Source organism: Cetorhinus maximus, chromosome 2 (genome assembly GCF_964194155.1).
Source record: "Cetorhinus maximus chromosome 2, sCetMax3.hap1.1, whole genome shotgun sequence".
In the NCBI taxonomy this organism is placed as follows: Eukaryota; Metazoa; Chordata; class Chondrichthyes; order Lamniformes; family Cetorhinidae; genus Cetorhinus; species Cetorhinus maximus.
The window spans coordinates 96,227,964-96,245,046 of record NC_135880.1 but is presented as its reverse complement, the minus strand read 5'-3'; the positions used below and the strand labels follow the sequence as shown (position 1 = coordinate 96,245,046).

The following is a 17,083-nucleotide window of genomic DNA, read 5'->3' as shown; positions in this document are numbered from 1 at the left end:
CAAATTTATTAAAGGAAAATCATGTTTAACTAACTTGATTAAGTTTTTTAATGAGGTAACAGAGGATCGTTGAAGGCACTGCAGTCGATGTAGTGTATATGAACTTAAAGTCAGAGCACCATTCAGCCTATCATGCTCACACCAGCTCTCTGTAGAACAATTTAATCAATACTATTTCCACTGCTCTATCCCTCTAGTGCCTATCCAATTTCCTTTTGAAATCATCACGATCTCTGCTTCCGCCACCCTCACTGGCAATGAGTTCAGGTCATTACCTCTTGCCATGTAAAATACCTGTGCTCCCTAGTCCTTATACTATCAGCTAGTGGGAAAAGCCTTTCTTTGTCTATCCTATTTAAACTTATTATAATCTTGTACACCTCTATCAATCTCCCCCTGATCTCCTTTGATACCTAGCTTCTCCAAACTAATCTTGTAGATAAAGTATCTCATCCCTGGAACCATTCTGGTAAATCTTCTCTGCACCCTCACGTCCTTCCCAAAGTGCAGTGACCAGAACCGGATGCAATACTTTAATTGTGGCATAACCAAAACTTTATAAAAGGTTCAGCATAACTTGCCTGCTTTAGTACTCAATACCTTTATTTATGAAGCCCAAGGTGCCATATGCTTTGCTAGCTACTTTCTCAATATATTCTGCCACCTTCAAAGATAAATGCTTATGCACTCCCAGGTCCCACTGTCCCTGTATACCCTTCAGAACTGTGCCATTTAATCTGTATTGCCTCTCCTTATATCTCGTGCCAAAATGGAGAATGGGGTAGATGGTGATATAGGGCAGAATATTGCCGTCGGCGTGCAGGGGTGGGCCTGACACGCCGACACGTAAAATGACTTGAGATGACATCGGGCGTGCGTCCCAATGTCATCACACGTCATTTCGATATTTAGTTCGGCGGGCACGCGCTGGAGGTGGCTGCGCACCCACCAAACTGTCAACGGCCTATTAAGGCCATTAAAAAAGTTGTTTACCTTATTGATAAAACTGTTTGTCCAACCTTAAGGCTGGCGGGCAGGTGAAGAGCCCAAGCGGCCTTTGCGTTTTTCAGGAAACCTCATCCAAGGCAGGATGAGCTTTCCTGAAGGTTTTACAAAATAATTAAATAAATTTTGTAAACTTCACAAACATGTCCCAGCTCATGTGACACTGTCACGAGGGGACATGTTTTAATAATTTTTTTACTTTATTTGTTAAAAAGTTTTATTATCTACTTAGTCTCGCTGAGGCAATTCCATGCCTCAGGGAGATTGCTGCGCTCTTTCGCATGCATGCACAAAAGAGCGCAGGCCCTGACTCTCCCTCCTCCTCCCCCCGCCCGTACAGGTAGCACTAAGCACTACCGGCTGTGCATTACGCTGGGCGGGCCTTAATTGGCCCACCCACATAAAATGGTGGCGTGCAGCCGATCAAGGGTGGTGATCGGCTCCGCGCCCGCCCGCTCCCAAACAGCCCACCCGCCATTGGAAAAATTCACCCCGTAGTGATAATGTCACTGGATGAGTAATTCTGAGGCCCAGGCTAATGCCCTGGGGACAGACTGAATTAAGGGCTCTGTATCTGAATGCCCACAGCATTCACAATAAAACAGATGAACTGTCAACTCAAACAGAAATTTGTATGTATGACCTGATAGACATTTCAGAGACGTGGCTACAAGGAAACCAAAGCTGGGACCTGAATATCCAACTGTATGTGACATTCAGGAAGGACAGGAAGCTGGGAAAAGGTGGGGAAGTAGCTCTGTTTATTAAAGGGACCATTAATACTCTCATGAGAGATGACCTTAGTTCTAAAGATTAAGACGTAGAATTAGTCTGGGTGGAAAGAAGAAACAGCAAGGGGCAGAAAACATTGGTTGAAGTTGTTTATAGGGCACCAAACAGTAGCGGTAATGAAAATCACAGTACAAATCAGGAAATTAGAGGTGCTTGTAACAAGGGTAATACAGTAATCATGGGGGATTTCGATCGACATATAGGCTGGGTAAACCCAATTAGAGTAATTGTTGCAGAGGACAAATTCTTCAACGTATGCAAGATAGTTTTCTGGAGCAGTACTTTGAAGAACCAACTAGGGAACGAACTATTTTAGATCTGGTATTGTGCAATGAAAAAGGACTAATTTGTAATCTTGTTGTGAAGGAGCCTTTAGAAAAAAGTGACCATAATATGATAGAATTTTACATCAAGTTTGTAAGTGATGTAGTTCAGAGGCTAGGGTCCTAAATCTAAACAAAGGAAACTATGAAGGTATGAGGGGAAAATTGGCTATGGTAGACTGGAAAACTATGTTAAAAGGTATGATGGTAGGCAGGCAATGGCTAACATTTAAAGAACTAATTCATAGCTTATAACGAAAATGCATTCCTTTAATGCACAAAAACCCAGCAAGGAAGTGTTCCAACTGTGGCCAACAAAAGACATCAAGGATTGCATTAGACCAAAGGAAAAGGAGTATAAAATTGGCAAAAAAAAAAATGGTTAAGCCTGAGAATTGGGAGCATTTAATAATTCTGCAAAGGGTGACCAAGAAAACAATTAAGAAAGGGAAAACAGAATGACAGTAAACTAGCGAGAAACATAAAAACGGACTGTAAAAACTTCTACTGGTATGTAAAAAAAAATTAGCAGAAACAAATGTAGGTCCATTACAACCGGAGCCAGGAGAATTCATAATGGGGGAATAAGGAAATAGCAGAGAAACTAAACAGCAACTTTTAAGGCAGACACATGGAGGAAAACACTAAAACCCTCCCAGAAATAGTGGAGAATGAAGGGACAAGTGTAAATGAGGAACTGCAAGATTTTAATACTAGTAAAAAAAAAGTACTAGAGAAATTAACGGGAGTTAAAGTAGATAAATCCCCCTGACCTGATGATCCACATCCCAGGGTGTTGAAAGAAGTGGCTGCAGAGATAACAGGTTCATTGGTGGTCATCTTCCAAAAGTCTATAGACTCTGGAATGGTGCTTGTAGATTGGAGGTTGGCAAATGTAACCCCACTATTTAGAAAGGAGAGAAAACAGGGAGCTACAGACCTGTTAGCCTGACATCAGCAGGAGGGAAAATGCTAGAATCTATAATAAAAGATGTGATAACAGGACACTTAGTGCTTATCTGGGACGATTCTGCCCCAAGTGCGGTAGCGGGCAGGAAAAGGGATGTTTTACCTGCTGACTGCAATGACGGGTTTTCACACCGTATCATCCCATTCCCACCTCATTCATTATACATTCCCGGGAAACATGCTGGGCATTCTGATTCACCCGCCCACCTTCAACTTAGCCCTTCAGTAAACCAGGTGCCATATTTAAAGGCCGCCCCTGCAAGAAACTAGCACTCTCCAAGGATAGGAAGCTGCTAGGTACTGATGATTGCCAAAGAGACGAAACATTTTGTCCCCAGCCCTCCGTGGCTGGCCTCCCTGAAGCGCCTACTGGATGAACTGGAGGCCAGCCACGATGTCCTCTACCCCCACTCTGGGCGAAGGCCAGCAAGCAAGGTCACCAATCAAGCACGGGAGGCGGTGGCAGCAGTGGTTAGCACCAACACCCCGCAAAAGCGGACAGCCATCCAGTGCAGGAAGAGGATGAATGGTCTCATCCATTCTTCCAGGGTAACTCACTCTTCATCACTATCAATTCACACACACAAACTCATCACACATCCCCAGGGGCACCATCAAGGAACACCACTAACTCTCTCACACACCCTCACATCTCCATCAGGCTCATACTCTCTTGAGCTCATATCCTCATCCTGTCCATGGCTCCGCTCATGCATTCTATGCAGTGCCATGTGTCCTGCTCACATTCTCTCCATCTGTTTTCGTGCAGGAGAAGCCTGCTCACATCAACAGGGGGAAGTCCCATACTGGGGGTATAATGACCCACATTAAGCCCCTCACTCACTTTGAGGACCGTGCCATCACACTGACTGGTGAGGACATGGACCGTGCCTGCGGCAACAGTAAGGTTGATGGCAAACACCCGTGAAAATCCTGCAGCATATCATCCCTCGCTTAACACAACTGAGAGTACTCTCTCTCCTGCTTTAGACTCTGCTGCCATGCACTAATTATCCTTACTTTGGTTCACAGGGGGCTCTCGCAAGTGAACGAAACCCTCAGCCAGCCAGTCCTTCAGCTCCATCCAAGTTCACATCTCCAGTGAAGAGGACACCCCGTCCATTGATGAGCTGGAAATAAGCAGCTTGGAAGACCCGTCACAGCGCCTGCCCACCCCTCCACCAGCGCAGGGGCACACACCTCAGTGGGACCTAGATCTAGAGCACCGATCTAGAACCCTAGATCGGGTTTGCAATCTGGTGGTCATCGCATAGGCATTTGTGCGCAGCCGGAGGCAGATTCAGCCAAGCTCCCTGGCACTCGGAGGACTGCTGGGGAAGAGGCATCTGTAAGGTCCGAGTCTGCCCACCATCTGCAAGGCAAAAATCAGGAGTGTGATGGAATACTCTCCACTTTCCTGGATGTGTGCAGCCCAATTGACACTCAAGAAGCTTGACACCATCCAGAAAAAAGCAGCTCATTTGATTGACACCCCATCCATCACCTTAAACATTCATTCCCTCCACCACTGATGCACAGTGGCAGCAGTATGCAGCAACTCATCAAGGCTCCTTCAACAACACCTTCCAAACATGGTTCAAAATACATGATGCAATGGGCGAATTCACTCTCCAAAGCCCCCAAAATGAAAAAATCATTGACGGGCGACCAGTGAACGAAAAGTATCACCGGGATGTGGAAGAGACAGAATCTATGAAAAGCTGCTCCTCCAATCGCAGATTCTGTCTCCCAAGTGCTATTCCAATCACAGGCTCCCTTTCTTCTAATTTTGCTGCTCCTCCAGGGACAGAATCTGTGATTGGAGGAGCAGCAAGGGCGGGAGACCCAGGGTCCAGTGATAGCAGAGAGAATTTATCCAAAATTAAATGCACAGGACATCTTCAAAATCAGCAGGTTAAGATATCTTCCACACTTCCTCATTCAGTCCGTCATTCCTCTCAACTGCCCATCCAGGCCATCTTTCCACTATTCCCGGAATGTGTACAAAATCAGACCTAAGAGCTTTATAGCAAAGAAGATAGACTTCTTCAGAGTTGTGAGGCTGTAGGATTAATTTGCAAGATGATTGTTGACATAGTTGCTATGTTAACCAATCAAGATTAGATTAGGCAAATGGATGCCCATAGAGAGGTTAAGAGGTATGGGAACAGGGTGGGTAAATATGACTATGAAGAGCTGAATGCCCCATTTACATGTTGCAACTTATCTATGTTTCGACATAAAATACTCGGTTGATCAGTTATGGTGGTGTTGGCAGTTGGATAAATCTAGGCCAGAACACTAGAACTCCCTGCTCTTTTGAAAGGGCCATGGATCATTTATACTCACCTAAACCTGTAGATGAGGCCTCAGTAATAATGTCTTATTCAAAAACACAACTCTTCAGCAATACAGCCCTCCCCAGCACTGCGCCTGAATGTGGGCCTGGATCATATGTCAAAATCCTGTAGCAGAGTTAGGATCTATACATTTCTGAGTTAGAGGAAAAGGGGCTACCAGGCCAATACTGCTTTTATTAAAGAATGGTTGAAGGGATTTTCCTCCATTTTTTTTCCAGTTACTACAGTAGACTGTACTGTGGTCAGAAATTTCAATCTAACAATAATCTCGTCAGAACCACATGGTTGGATTACTGATCTAAAGGTGAATCCCTTTAAGTACTGAAAGGGAATTGTAAGATGAGTCAGTCAAATAAGAGGGGTTTTTTTTTTTAAAAAGTCTATGAGTAATTAATATTTTTTGGAATCATGCATCTTTGGAGTGTTGCAGGGAAAGTCCATTCACCCTTTTTCTTTATGCAGTGAGTTATGAAGATCTGGAATGCACTGGCTGAAAGGATGATGGAAGCAGATTCAACAGTAACTTTCGAAAGGGAATTGGATAAAAAAAACTTGAAGGGGTGAAAAAGGGAAAAGAGGCGAGTGGGACATATTGGACTGCTCTTTCAAAGAGCCGACAGAGACAGGTAGGGCATAGGTAGACCAAAGGTATGGATATAATACTTCCCTGACATCAATAAGGACCTGTGGAGACCCAGGGCAGAAGGTTCATGAGATACACTACATGATGTAAACTGACAAAGCTGTGATCTATGTCCCAGTTTTAAAACAACATAGATCACTGGGCATGTAATCACTGGAGCAGGAGTAAGCCATTTTGCCCTTCGAGCCTGCTCTGCCATTCAATATGATCATGGCTGATCGTCTATCCAAACGCTTTCTCTCCATACATACCCCTTGATGCCCCGAATATCCAAAAATTTATCAATTTCTTCTTTGAATATACTCAGTGACCCACTCTCCCAGCCTTCTGTGGTCAAGAATCCCACAGGTTGACCACACTCTGAGTGAAGAAATATTTCCTTATCTCAGTCCTAAATGGCTTGCCCCATATCCTGAGACTGTGGCCCCGGTTCTAGACTCCCCAACCAGGGGAAACATCCTCCCTGCACGCAGTCTGTCTAGCCCTGTTAGAATTTTGGAGTATATTGTGGAGTAAAAATTTCTTCCTCAAACAGTCCAACCCTTTAACAATGAAACGTTCCAAGACACTTCACAGGAGCATTATAAAACAGAGTATGACACTGAGTCAGATAAGGAGACCGTCAAATGACCAAAAGCTTGATGAAAGAGATAGGTTTTAATGATGCCTTGAAGGTGGAAAGTGAGGTAGAGAAGCAAAGAGGTGTTGGAAGGGTATTCCAGAAGTTAGGGTGTAGGCATGGCCACTGATGGTGGAGTGATTAAAATTGCAGATGCACAAGAGGTCAGAATTAGATATCTTAGATGGTTGCAGAGCTGGAGGACACTGCAGAGATAGGGAGGGGTGAGGCCATGGAGGGATTTGAAAGCACGGATGGGAATTTTAAAATCAAGGTCTTGCCTGGAAGCCAACGTAGGTCAGCAAGCACAGGATGCTAAGGACAGGCACATGTGCACGCACGCGCTGGTATATTTTCTACCTTATCTATCTCAAGAAGGAAACCCTAAAAAATATTCAACACAAATAAATATGGTAATGATGAAAGCAAAATACTGCATATGCCGGAAACCAGAAAACAAAAACGGAAAGTACTGGAAATACTCAGAGGTAACGATACCACGTGACTGCATTCCATAATAAAGGAGTTAGTGAGAATGAAAAAGGAACCTTGGAAACTAAAAAGTAGCCCCCCCCGCCCCCCAGCCCACCCAAAAAAAGGTAACCCTCAAGAAAATTTCAGTGACAGCCTTCAAAAAAGACCCCTGCTTCTAAAATCCACACTGCTACCACTTAGAAGGATAAAGGCAGCAGACGCCAGGGAACATCACCTGCAAGTTCCCCTCAAATCCAAACACCGTCCTCACTTGGAACTATATCACTGTTCCTTCACTATCACTGGATCAAAATCTTAGAATTCCCTTCCTAACAACACTGTGTTTAACTGCACCAGTTGGATTGCAGTGGTTCAAGAAGGCAGCTCACCACCACCTTGTCAAGGGCAATCAGGAATGGGCAACAAATGCTTGCCTTGCCAGCTATGCCTACGTCTGATGAAAGAATAAAAAAATGCATCACTTCACAAATTCCGCCTGTCTACTCATTCTGCGAGCCTATACATGTCCTGTTGCAGTTGATTGGTAGCATCCTCACTGTCGCACCTCCCAAGTTTGGACTTCCAAAAAGCCTTCGATAATGTGCCACCTAATAGGCTTACCATTAAAGTTGAAGTCCATGCAATAAAAGGGACAGCAGCAACAAGGGCATGAAATTGGCTGAATGACAGGATTCAGTATTGGTGAACAGTTTTTTTTTGACTGGAGGAAGGTGTACAGCGAGTTTCCCTGGCGTTGCTACTAGGACCACTAGTTTTATATTAATAACCTGGGCATTGCGTGTACAGGGTATAATTTCAAAATTTGCAGATGACACAAAACTTGGAAGTACTGTGAACTGTGAGGAGGATAGTGATAGAATTCAAAGTGACAGACAGGCTGGTAGAATAGACAGAAACATCACATATGAAATTTAATGTAGAGAACTGTGAAGTGACACATTTTGGTAGGAAGAATGAAAAGAGGCAACACAAAATAAAGGGTACAATTCTAAAGGGGTTGCAGAAGTAGAGTGACATAGGGGGTCTATGTGCACAGGTCGTTAAAGGTGGTAGGGCAGCTTGAGAAAGCGGTTGAAAAGGCACATGGGATCCTGGGCTTCATTAATAGAGGCATGTAGTATAAAAGTGAGGTGTTATGAAGAACCTTAATAAAATACTGGTGCGGCCTCAATTGGAGTATTGTGTCCTATTCTGGGCACTAAAATTTAGGAAGGACATGTAGGTTTAGAGAAGATGCAGAAAAGATTGATGAGAATTGTCTCAGGAGTGAGGAACTTCAGTTATGTGGGTAGATTGGATAAATTGGGGTTGTTCTCCTTTGAAAAGGTGAAGAGGAGGTTTGATGATGTTGTTCAAAATCACGAATAGTCTAAACACAGTGAAGGGAGAAATTGTTTCCATTGCTGGAAGGCTTGTGAGGACACAGACTTAAGGTGACTGGCAAAAAATGCCAAAGGTGGCCTGAGGCAATTTGATATTACACAGTGAGTGACTAGGATCTGGAATGCACTGCCTGAGAGGTATGGAAGTAGATTAAATTGAGGCTTTCTAGAGTGAACTGAATAAGAACTGGAGTGAAAATATTTGCAGGACTACAGGGAAATGAGATAAGTTAAATTGCTCTTGGAGAGAGCCAGCATGGACATGATTGGCTGAAAGGCCTCCTTCTGTGCTGTAGCCATTCTATAACTCTATGGATTTCTATTATCAACGTTATTATCTATGAGCTTATACCAAGCTGATACTGCCAGCTGCAGTGGTAGTTCCAGCAGCCAGTATTATCTTCATATTCATACATTCTCTCAGTTCCTTCGCATCTGTTCCGATGATGCCACTTTCCAAAATAGTTCTTCTAACATGTCTTCCTTCTTCCTTAATCGAGGTTTTCCACCCACGGTGGTTGACAGGGCCCTCAACCATGTCCGGCCCATCTCCCGTGCATTCACCCTCACACCTTCCTCTCCCTCCCAGAACCATGATAGGGTCCCCCTTGTCCTCACACATCATCCCACCAGCCTCCGCATTCAAAGGATCATCCTCCGCCATTTCCGCCAACTCCAGCATGATGCCACCACCAAACACATCTTCCCTTCACCACCACCACCCCGCCCCCGCCTCCCGTCGGCATTCCATAGGGACCGTTCCCTCTGGGACACCCCAGTCCACTCCGGTCCACTCCTCCATCACCCCCTACACCTCAACCCCCTCCCACGGCACCTACCCATGCAGCCGCAGAAGGTGCAACACCTGCCCCTTTACTTCCCCCCTCCTCACCGTCCAAGGGCCCAAACGCTCCTTTCAAAAGCAGCACTTCACTTACACTTCCCTCAATTTAGTCTACTGCATTCGCTGCTCCCAATGTGGTTTCCTCTACATTGGAGAGACCAAACGCAGACTGGGTGACCGCTTTGCGGAACACCTTCGGTCTGTCCGCAAGCATGACCTAGGCCTTCCTGTCGCTTACCACCCTGCTCTCATGCCCATATGCCCGTCCTTGGCCTGCTGCAGTGTTCCAGTGAAGCTCAACGCAAACTGGAGGAACAGCACCTCATCTTCCCATTAGGCACTTTACAGCCTTCCGGCCTTAGCATTGAGTTCAACAACTTCAGATCTTGAACTCTCTCCTCCATCCTCTCCCCTTTTTTCTAATAATTATTATATATATTTTTTTATAAATATATTTTTCTTTTCACACATATTTCTATTATTATTTTTACAATTTATTTCCATATTGTTTCATCCTATTTCGATCCCCTCCCCCCACCCCACCCCCATTAGGGCCATCTGTCACTTGCTCATCCTGCTTTCTGCTCTTAATGTCACCATTAGCACGTCCTTTAGCTAATATCACTACCGTCAACACCCCTTTAACCTTTTGTTTATGACATCTTTGGCAATCTTTCCTTTGCCTCCACCTATCACTGGCCCTCTATCCAGCTTCACCTGTCCAACCCCCCTTAAACAGCTTATATTGCACCACATTCCTATTTCTCTTTACTTCTGATGAAGAGTCATGTGGACCTGAAACGTTAACTCTGTCTTCCTCTCCACAGATGCTGTCAGACCTGCTGAGTTTTTCCAGCAATTTTTGTATTTGTTTCAGATTTCAAGCATCCGCAGTATTTTGCTTTCAGCTTCATATTACCTGATTCCAAATTCGAATCTCCATGGATCAGAGCACTCTGAATCCATTCCAGGTAAGTTTAAAAAGTATGTGTCTGAAACAGTTATTAAAACAGTTGTAGCATTGCAATGCTTTTACATCCCAAGCAATGCGCTTACATAGCATTTTTCATATCCTTAGGGCATCCTAAAGAGAATCACAGCCAATTAAGGACCTTTGAAGTGTAATCACTATTATACCCTGGAGAAACATGTTAGTCAATTTTCACACAGCAAGGTCCCACAAGCAGTAATAAAATAAAGCAGATACCTATTTTGATAGTGTTGGTTCAGGGATAAATGCTGGCCAGGACATGGTGAGAACTCTGCGGCTCTTTTTTGAAGACGGCCATGGGATTTTTTACGTCCACCTCATAAGACATAGGAGGCCTTGGTTTAACTGTCTCATCTGAAAAATGGGACCTCCAACAGTGCAGCATCCTCTCAATTCTGCACTGAAGGTCTACACTGTTTAAGTGCGCAAATCTCTGGTGTGGCGCTTGAATTCACATTGTTTCAAGCGTCTCACTTTTCTAACCTAGAAATAATTCTAGTCAAATTGCAACTGTTTCACAGTGATACGAAAGTTGCATTTATAAACACACACAGAGAAAAATCTTTAAGAAATTCTCAAGGGTTATGGCTGAAGTTGGTAGAAATATCATCTTGCACTTAGTTACTTCTGTAAACGTTACTTACCTCGTTTGGCAGCTTCATGCAAAGGGTTGTCGATTGACTCTACATGCTCAGCCACTGTGGAGAAATTAGAAATTAATTTTCACACGAGAAAAACTAAATGTTGTACCAAATTTTCTGAACACCGAGTTACAATAATTGGCTGTTATATCCTCAGAAAAAAAATTGGAAAGCATCCTGTATGTTAAACTGAAAAAGAACCTTTCAGCCTCCGTTTGAGTTTCACTTTAAAAATGATCTTACACCCGTGGAAGGATTTGTTCAACATCCCTTTCTTCTGGAACCTTTCCCTTCGTGTTCTGTATACGTATTGTTTCCCAGGGAAATATAAATGTAATAGCAGTACAGCCATTGCTGCAGACAATCTGAAAATATGATTTTGAAAGCATTTCCCCATGATAAAGAAAATCTGAAAACTACAATAAATGGAGAAAATAAAAGAATGAACAGAAATGTACATTAATATACATACAGGCCTGAATTTTTCACCCGTTGGGCGCGTGCGATCAGCGGGCCCGGGAGCAGACGGGAAATGGGCCACTGACCACAATTTCACGCTGGCTGACCAATTAGCTGCCAGCCAGCTTGAAACACTTGCTGAGAAAGGCTCAGCACTGCTGGTGGGACCGGAAAGAAGACGGGTGCTGATGTCACAGTGGGTGCCGGTGAGCACTTCCGGTGAGCTCCCTAAAGACAGACAGCTGCTTCAGGGAGCTGCAGACCTCCACAGAATAAACAAAACAACAAAAATGCTGCAAAATATATCCATGCAGCACAATCAAGCATCTGAAAGCATACCTCATTAAAAACCAGTCCCCAGATATCTCTCTCTATTTTATTTCCCCATGGAGATTTCATCGCACTCAGGATCAAGGAGGTTTGTGCAAAAATGTAAAGGCCGCTTGACCAATTGGCCCATCCACCAACTGTAAAAGTGGATGGGCCACAAAAAAAAATTGCTTTCAATGCCTCCTTGATGGGCTTAATTGCTTGCTTAATTGTCAGCAGGCGCACTTCCGACTGCCACACGCGCCCCGCCAAGCAAGATATCATGCGAGTGTGCGGTGACATTGGGACACCTGCCCAACATCATCTGGTGCTATTTCACAGCCGGACGGGTCAGGCGCGTGCCCTCCCGCAGGACGTAAAATTCTGGTCACAATATTTAATTTGAAGTAATAATCCAACTTTATTCCAATGGAAAAAACTCAAACTTTTCTTCTCCTTAAAAAAAATACATTTTGGGTCCTGTTTATGACTGCGGCCTTCACAAATTTGGAAACCTATAGGAAAGGAGGACATGGATGAGCAGGTCAACCCCACTCCTCATGAAATTAACTGCAATATAAAAGGGATTTTCTGAAAGGGCCTCAGAATGCTTGGGCCTAAGTTCTTGTTCTCGGCCTGAAGATAGAGGAGGTATTAGTAAGCAAGCTAGGGTTTAGTAAGGTTGTGCATATTTCAAACACTTCCTTAAAAAATACAACAGCCATTGTTAGCCAACCATTAAAGTGAATTGAAAAATAATAGCACAATTCCCTATGCTTACCATAGTTACTTGGAATTAATCCTGATCGGCCTCTGCAAGTTCCTTTCCACCAATTGGGATCACTCTTAAAATAAAAATAATAAATTTAAGTAACATATATTAATAAATCTAGAATTAAACATGCAAAGATATATAGTTGATTGAGAACTTACAATATCTGAAATGTAAAGTACATCTCCTTCATCAAAGTATAATTCATCTGGCTAAAAAAAAACACAAAAAGGCATATTCAATTAAGCAAAGTTATCAAATATACTAGTCATTACAAAGTGAAACCAACTGATTACATGACAAATGTTGAATTCTGCACATTTTGTGGTTATGTAATTAACGATTTCATAAAAATATACAGAACTTGCAACACAAAACGGACCATTCAGCCTAACCTGCATGTTGACATGTGCAGATAATTATCATATCTACTGGAAAAAACCCTCTAATCTGACAAAGAGACATTAAATTACACAATCGTAATTTGCAAGCAGTAAGATAAGGATTAGAAGTCAAGTATATTCAAATGATTCATTGGTCTGTTAAAATAATATATAACTTACTAATGTGCTGATTATTTATATAAGTCAGGTCGTATGAAAAATATTACTACTTGGATGGAAAACCTTAAGTACTTGACAGATTTTAGAGCAACAGTTCCCAAATGTGAATAGCAGCATCGTTAAGTGTTCACACAGACAAATTAATTCAGTAAGCTATGTTTTAATTCCACTTATTCAACACCAAATATTTAACAGCTCAATCAGGCTCCTGCAGCAGTTCAAAGATTTGTCAGGAACCTAGAGCAGGTCACCCCCAAGAATTGTAATATGGTACAAATTCATATTTACTGCTACAACAAGAACATCTACAAAAGTTTTCAGTTGCACAGCACCTTCAATGTATAAGGAAGCCCAAAGCATTCATCACATTTCGGTATTTTTTGATCATGCTCTCTCTTCATGCAAGGATTTTGGACTGAATAACATTTAAATATTGCGCCATAGAACAAAGCGAATTTGCACAATAACAAAGGCCATCGGCACTGAAGACTCTGTATTAAAGCCAAACAAGCCTCATTATACAATGAGAACCTGTTGCCTCATCCCAGGCCATAGCCAGGATCACCAAAAGACATTGAACAATTCATCTTGTCACAGGTGGGCTATTTTCACATCCATTGTGATCACGACAATTTCATTTATGTGGGCATGGTCCACATAGCGAATATAGTACACAATTTGCACAACTAGCCTGCTACAGGCCTAAGATGACATCAGAGACATTTCCCCTTTGCTTGAGGGCAAGAATTAACAGATGAGACGAGACAGGCAGGTTTTAAACAAGAGATTGCAAGGTGTGAACCTGAGACTGAGAGCTGGAAGCTAAAATGTTTGCATTTTTCTGCTCTCAGTAATAATAAGAAAACTGCTGCCAAAAAACGTCAGTCAGGCCACAAAAGGGACAACATATGGTTTATTCTTTTTCCTATAGATAAGGAAACAAATCAGATTGAGCTAAATAAATGTAATTTGTTTTGACTTTCACTGTACATTAATTTGCTGTCTCTGAAATAAAATAATTTAACATTCATCTCAACTCGTCAAATGTTTCAGCCTATTGTCAAAATGATTGAAGAAATTCATGTGATAGCATGCATAAAAGACATAATATTCACATTACATCACAAGGGATACTGCTGTTGCATATTTGTGTTTCACTATCATACATTTAGCTATTGGGCAGTAACAGGCACAGTCCTGAAAATGAGCTGCTTGGATTGCTTGCAGGAGTGACAAGCACCACTGTACATGAGAGAATATGCAAGGTAAAACTGTGAGAGCACTTCAAAACAGAAATAAAATAATCCTAACACAGGAAGGAAGAAATGTGGAGGTGTGACTAAAAGTTTAGTTGCAAAGGTGAAGGCTTTGAAAGCAGATGAAATTTAGGGAAAGAGCTACAAGATGGCTGAAAACTCTGCTACCAATGGTGGGGCAGAGAGAGGGCTTGCACATGAGTCAGTCAGAGGGCCAAAGCACATGGAGGATGTGAGGGAGGTATATGTCTGTAGAAGATTGCCGAGATGAGGTAAGGGAGGGGGAAGGTGGTCTTGAAGCAATTGAAAAACCAAAGTATTTAAAATTTGATGACTGTTGCAAAGGGAGTCAACATATATTACTAATCAATACCCATGATAGGCGATTCCAACAAAGTGCAGGAAATCACATAGGCACAGAATTGTGAACAAATTGGTATTTGTGGAGGAGGGGGGGAGCAGCAGAAATTGCAGCAAGGCGAGCATTGCAATTAATCAAGTCCAAAGTTGTTAAAGGTCCAGTGACTAAGGAGAAGCTGTGGTATGTATGTACTTGGGAGATATTGCTGAGGTGGAAATAGATGGTCTTGGTAATGGTTAAACTATGGGATTCAAAGCTCATCTCAGTTCAGTTCGAACAAGGCACTCAGGTCACAAACAATCTTATTCAGCCTGTAAGTATTTCCAGGTAGGGGAAGGGAGTCTATGACAAGAAACTGAAGTTTGTGATGGGGTCAAAAACAATAGCCAATGACCTCCCAACACTGAGCTGGAAGAAGTTGAGGCTCATCAATTTTGTCACTGCCACCTGGTCTTGAAGTCCAGTTGGAGACAAATTCTGTAGGGTGGGGGGCACGGAGAAGGTTGAAGTCAGAATGTGGTAGGCCTAGGATGGAGGAGGAAAAAATTACCAGCTACTAACAGAACAATTAATTATTTTATCTGGTAAGGCGTTATCATTAAATATTAATAAATATAGTTTTTTTTCTTTAATAGAAACTAAGAAATCATAGGAGGAAAAACAAGCTATGGATCACACGTTATGCTCTATGTAACCTGATATATGGTGCTGGTGTGTTACAGTCACTCAGGAAGTTTGAGTTGCTGTGGCAACATGCACTTTTACCTGCATGTTGTAGATCTATGGATAGTGATAGTAGAGGCTCCAATTTTCTTTCCATCACATGCCTGACCAGGAATCTCTCCAGCTCTTACCATCTGCCATTGGCACATGTTGGAAATATTTGAAGGCTGATACTCAAGCCTGTTTGGCCACAGTATGAATGCACCTAATATGATACATAATTCCAGATAATTACAACATTATTTCAGATATTCACCCATCAATATTCAAGTTGGACCAGCTGCTCTGTACAGATATATTACTTCTCCTATAGCACTGTCCATAATCTTATTATACTTATCTTCAACAGTGTTGAATTGTATTCCTAACAATTTTTTTTTTTTTGAAAGAGTTAATTGGTAGTACAACAATTATTTTTGATAGGAGTCTTTTTAATGAATGCGCCAATCCCCAATTCGCTCCTGACCAATTTCTGATCATGTAACGTGAGGCTTGATAGTCAAAATCAAATCTATCAAAACCAATAGTCTACTTAAATCTACACCATCATGACTTCAAATATTCCTATTCATTTTTCAACTAAATGGACACTTTTGTGCCTAAAGTAAGGAAAGGAAATCCTCGTTGCAAGGCATTCCACACTAGAAACCACAAAAATATTATAATAAGGACAACAGCCAGTTATGTATTGAGGATTGTATAATGGAGCATTACAACATTGCCAATGGAGAGTTTAGCAGTTCCTTAATATTGGCTGTATGTGATCATTTTCTCTTAGCTGCAGAATAAATATGATGGGCTTGGAACTATCCACTAGCAATTCTCAAGTGAAAAAAAATGAGGGAGATGGCTATCTACAAAATGTCAAAATTCAATTTTTTTTTGCAATGGTTACTTCCAAACCACTTTACAGCCACGGTATTTTTGAAGTGCACTCACTTATGTAGCTAGCTCACACGTTGAGAAGTCCCCCAAATAGTAATAAATGATCAGTTAATCTACTTTTGGTGGTGCTGACTGAAGCAGGGATTGTGCAACAAGAGTTCCATGGCATCCTCCTGACCAAGTACATGGGACCTCAGTTTAATATCTTGTGAAAAAGAGCATCTGGGTTTCTTATTTAGATTTAACTTCTTATTCAGTTCCATTCTCTAGCCTCGATCCCTATAGCGTTTAGTTTGTCTTTCATGTGGATATTTTGAAAATAGGATTCTGAAAATAAAACAAATAATAGCAAAATAACAAATAATATACTCCAGTCCTGTGGAGCTCACTAGTACTCAATGATTTCTTCATGGAGAGCCAATGGTCTGCAAATTTCCTCTTCCATCTCCTTCAGAATGCTATGATATATATGCTATTTATCAACTATTGCAATTTCACAGACTTCCAAATCAATGTCATACAATCTGATTTTGAATCTACTGGAGGCTAGAGCACCCCATACACTAACTTATTATACCCATCATGAAGCTTGTTTTTGAAATTTAGTGCCATTATACTTTTAACTTGTCTTTATTCTTCACAGTTGTTAATTGACCTGCTGTGTATTTCCAGCATTTTAATTTTCTTGCTG

General features: G+C 42.1%; 1 protein-coding gene across 1 annotated transcript in view; it reads right to left on the bottom strand.

The window, feature by feature from the left end:
• Positions 1 to 17,083, bottom strand: part of ostf1 (osteoclast stimulating factor 1) — a 105,207-nt gene that overhangs the window by 45,499 nt on the left and 42,625 nt on the right. The window contains exons 3-5 of the mRNA XM_078567257.1: positions 12,766 to 12,816; positions 12,614 to 12,677; positions 11,068 to 11,121 (exon numbers count right to left, since the gene is read on the bottom strand). Of these exons, the coding sequence (XP_078423383.1) occupies positions 11,068 to 11,121; positions 12,614 to 12,677; positions 12,766 to 12,816 (169 nt within the window). The remainder of the gene's footprint in view (positions 1 to 11,067; positions 11,122 to 12,613; positions 12,678 to 12,765; positions 12,817 to 17,083) is intronic.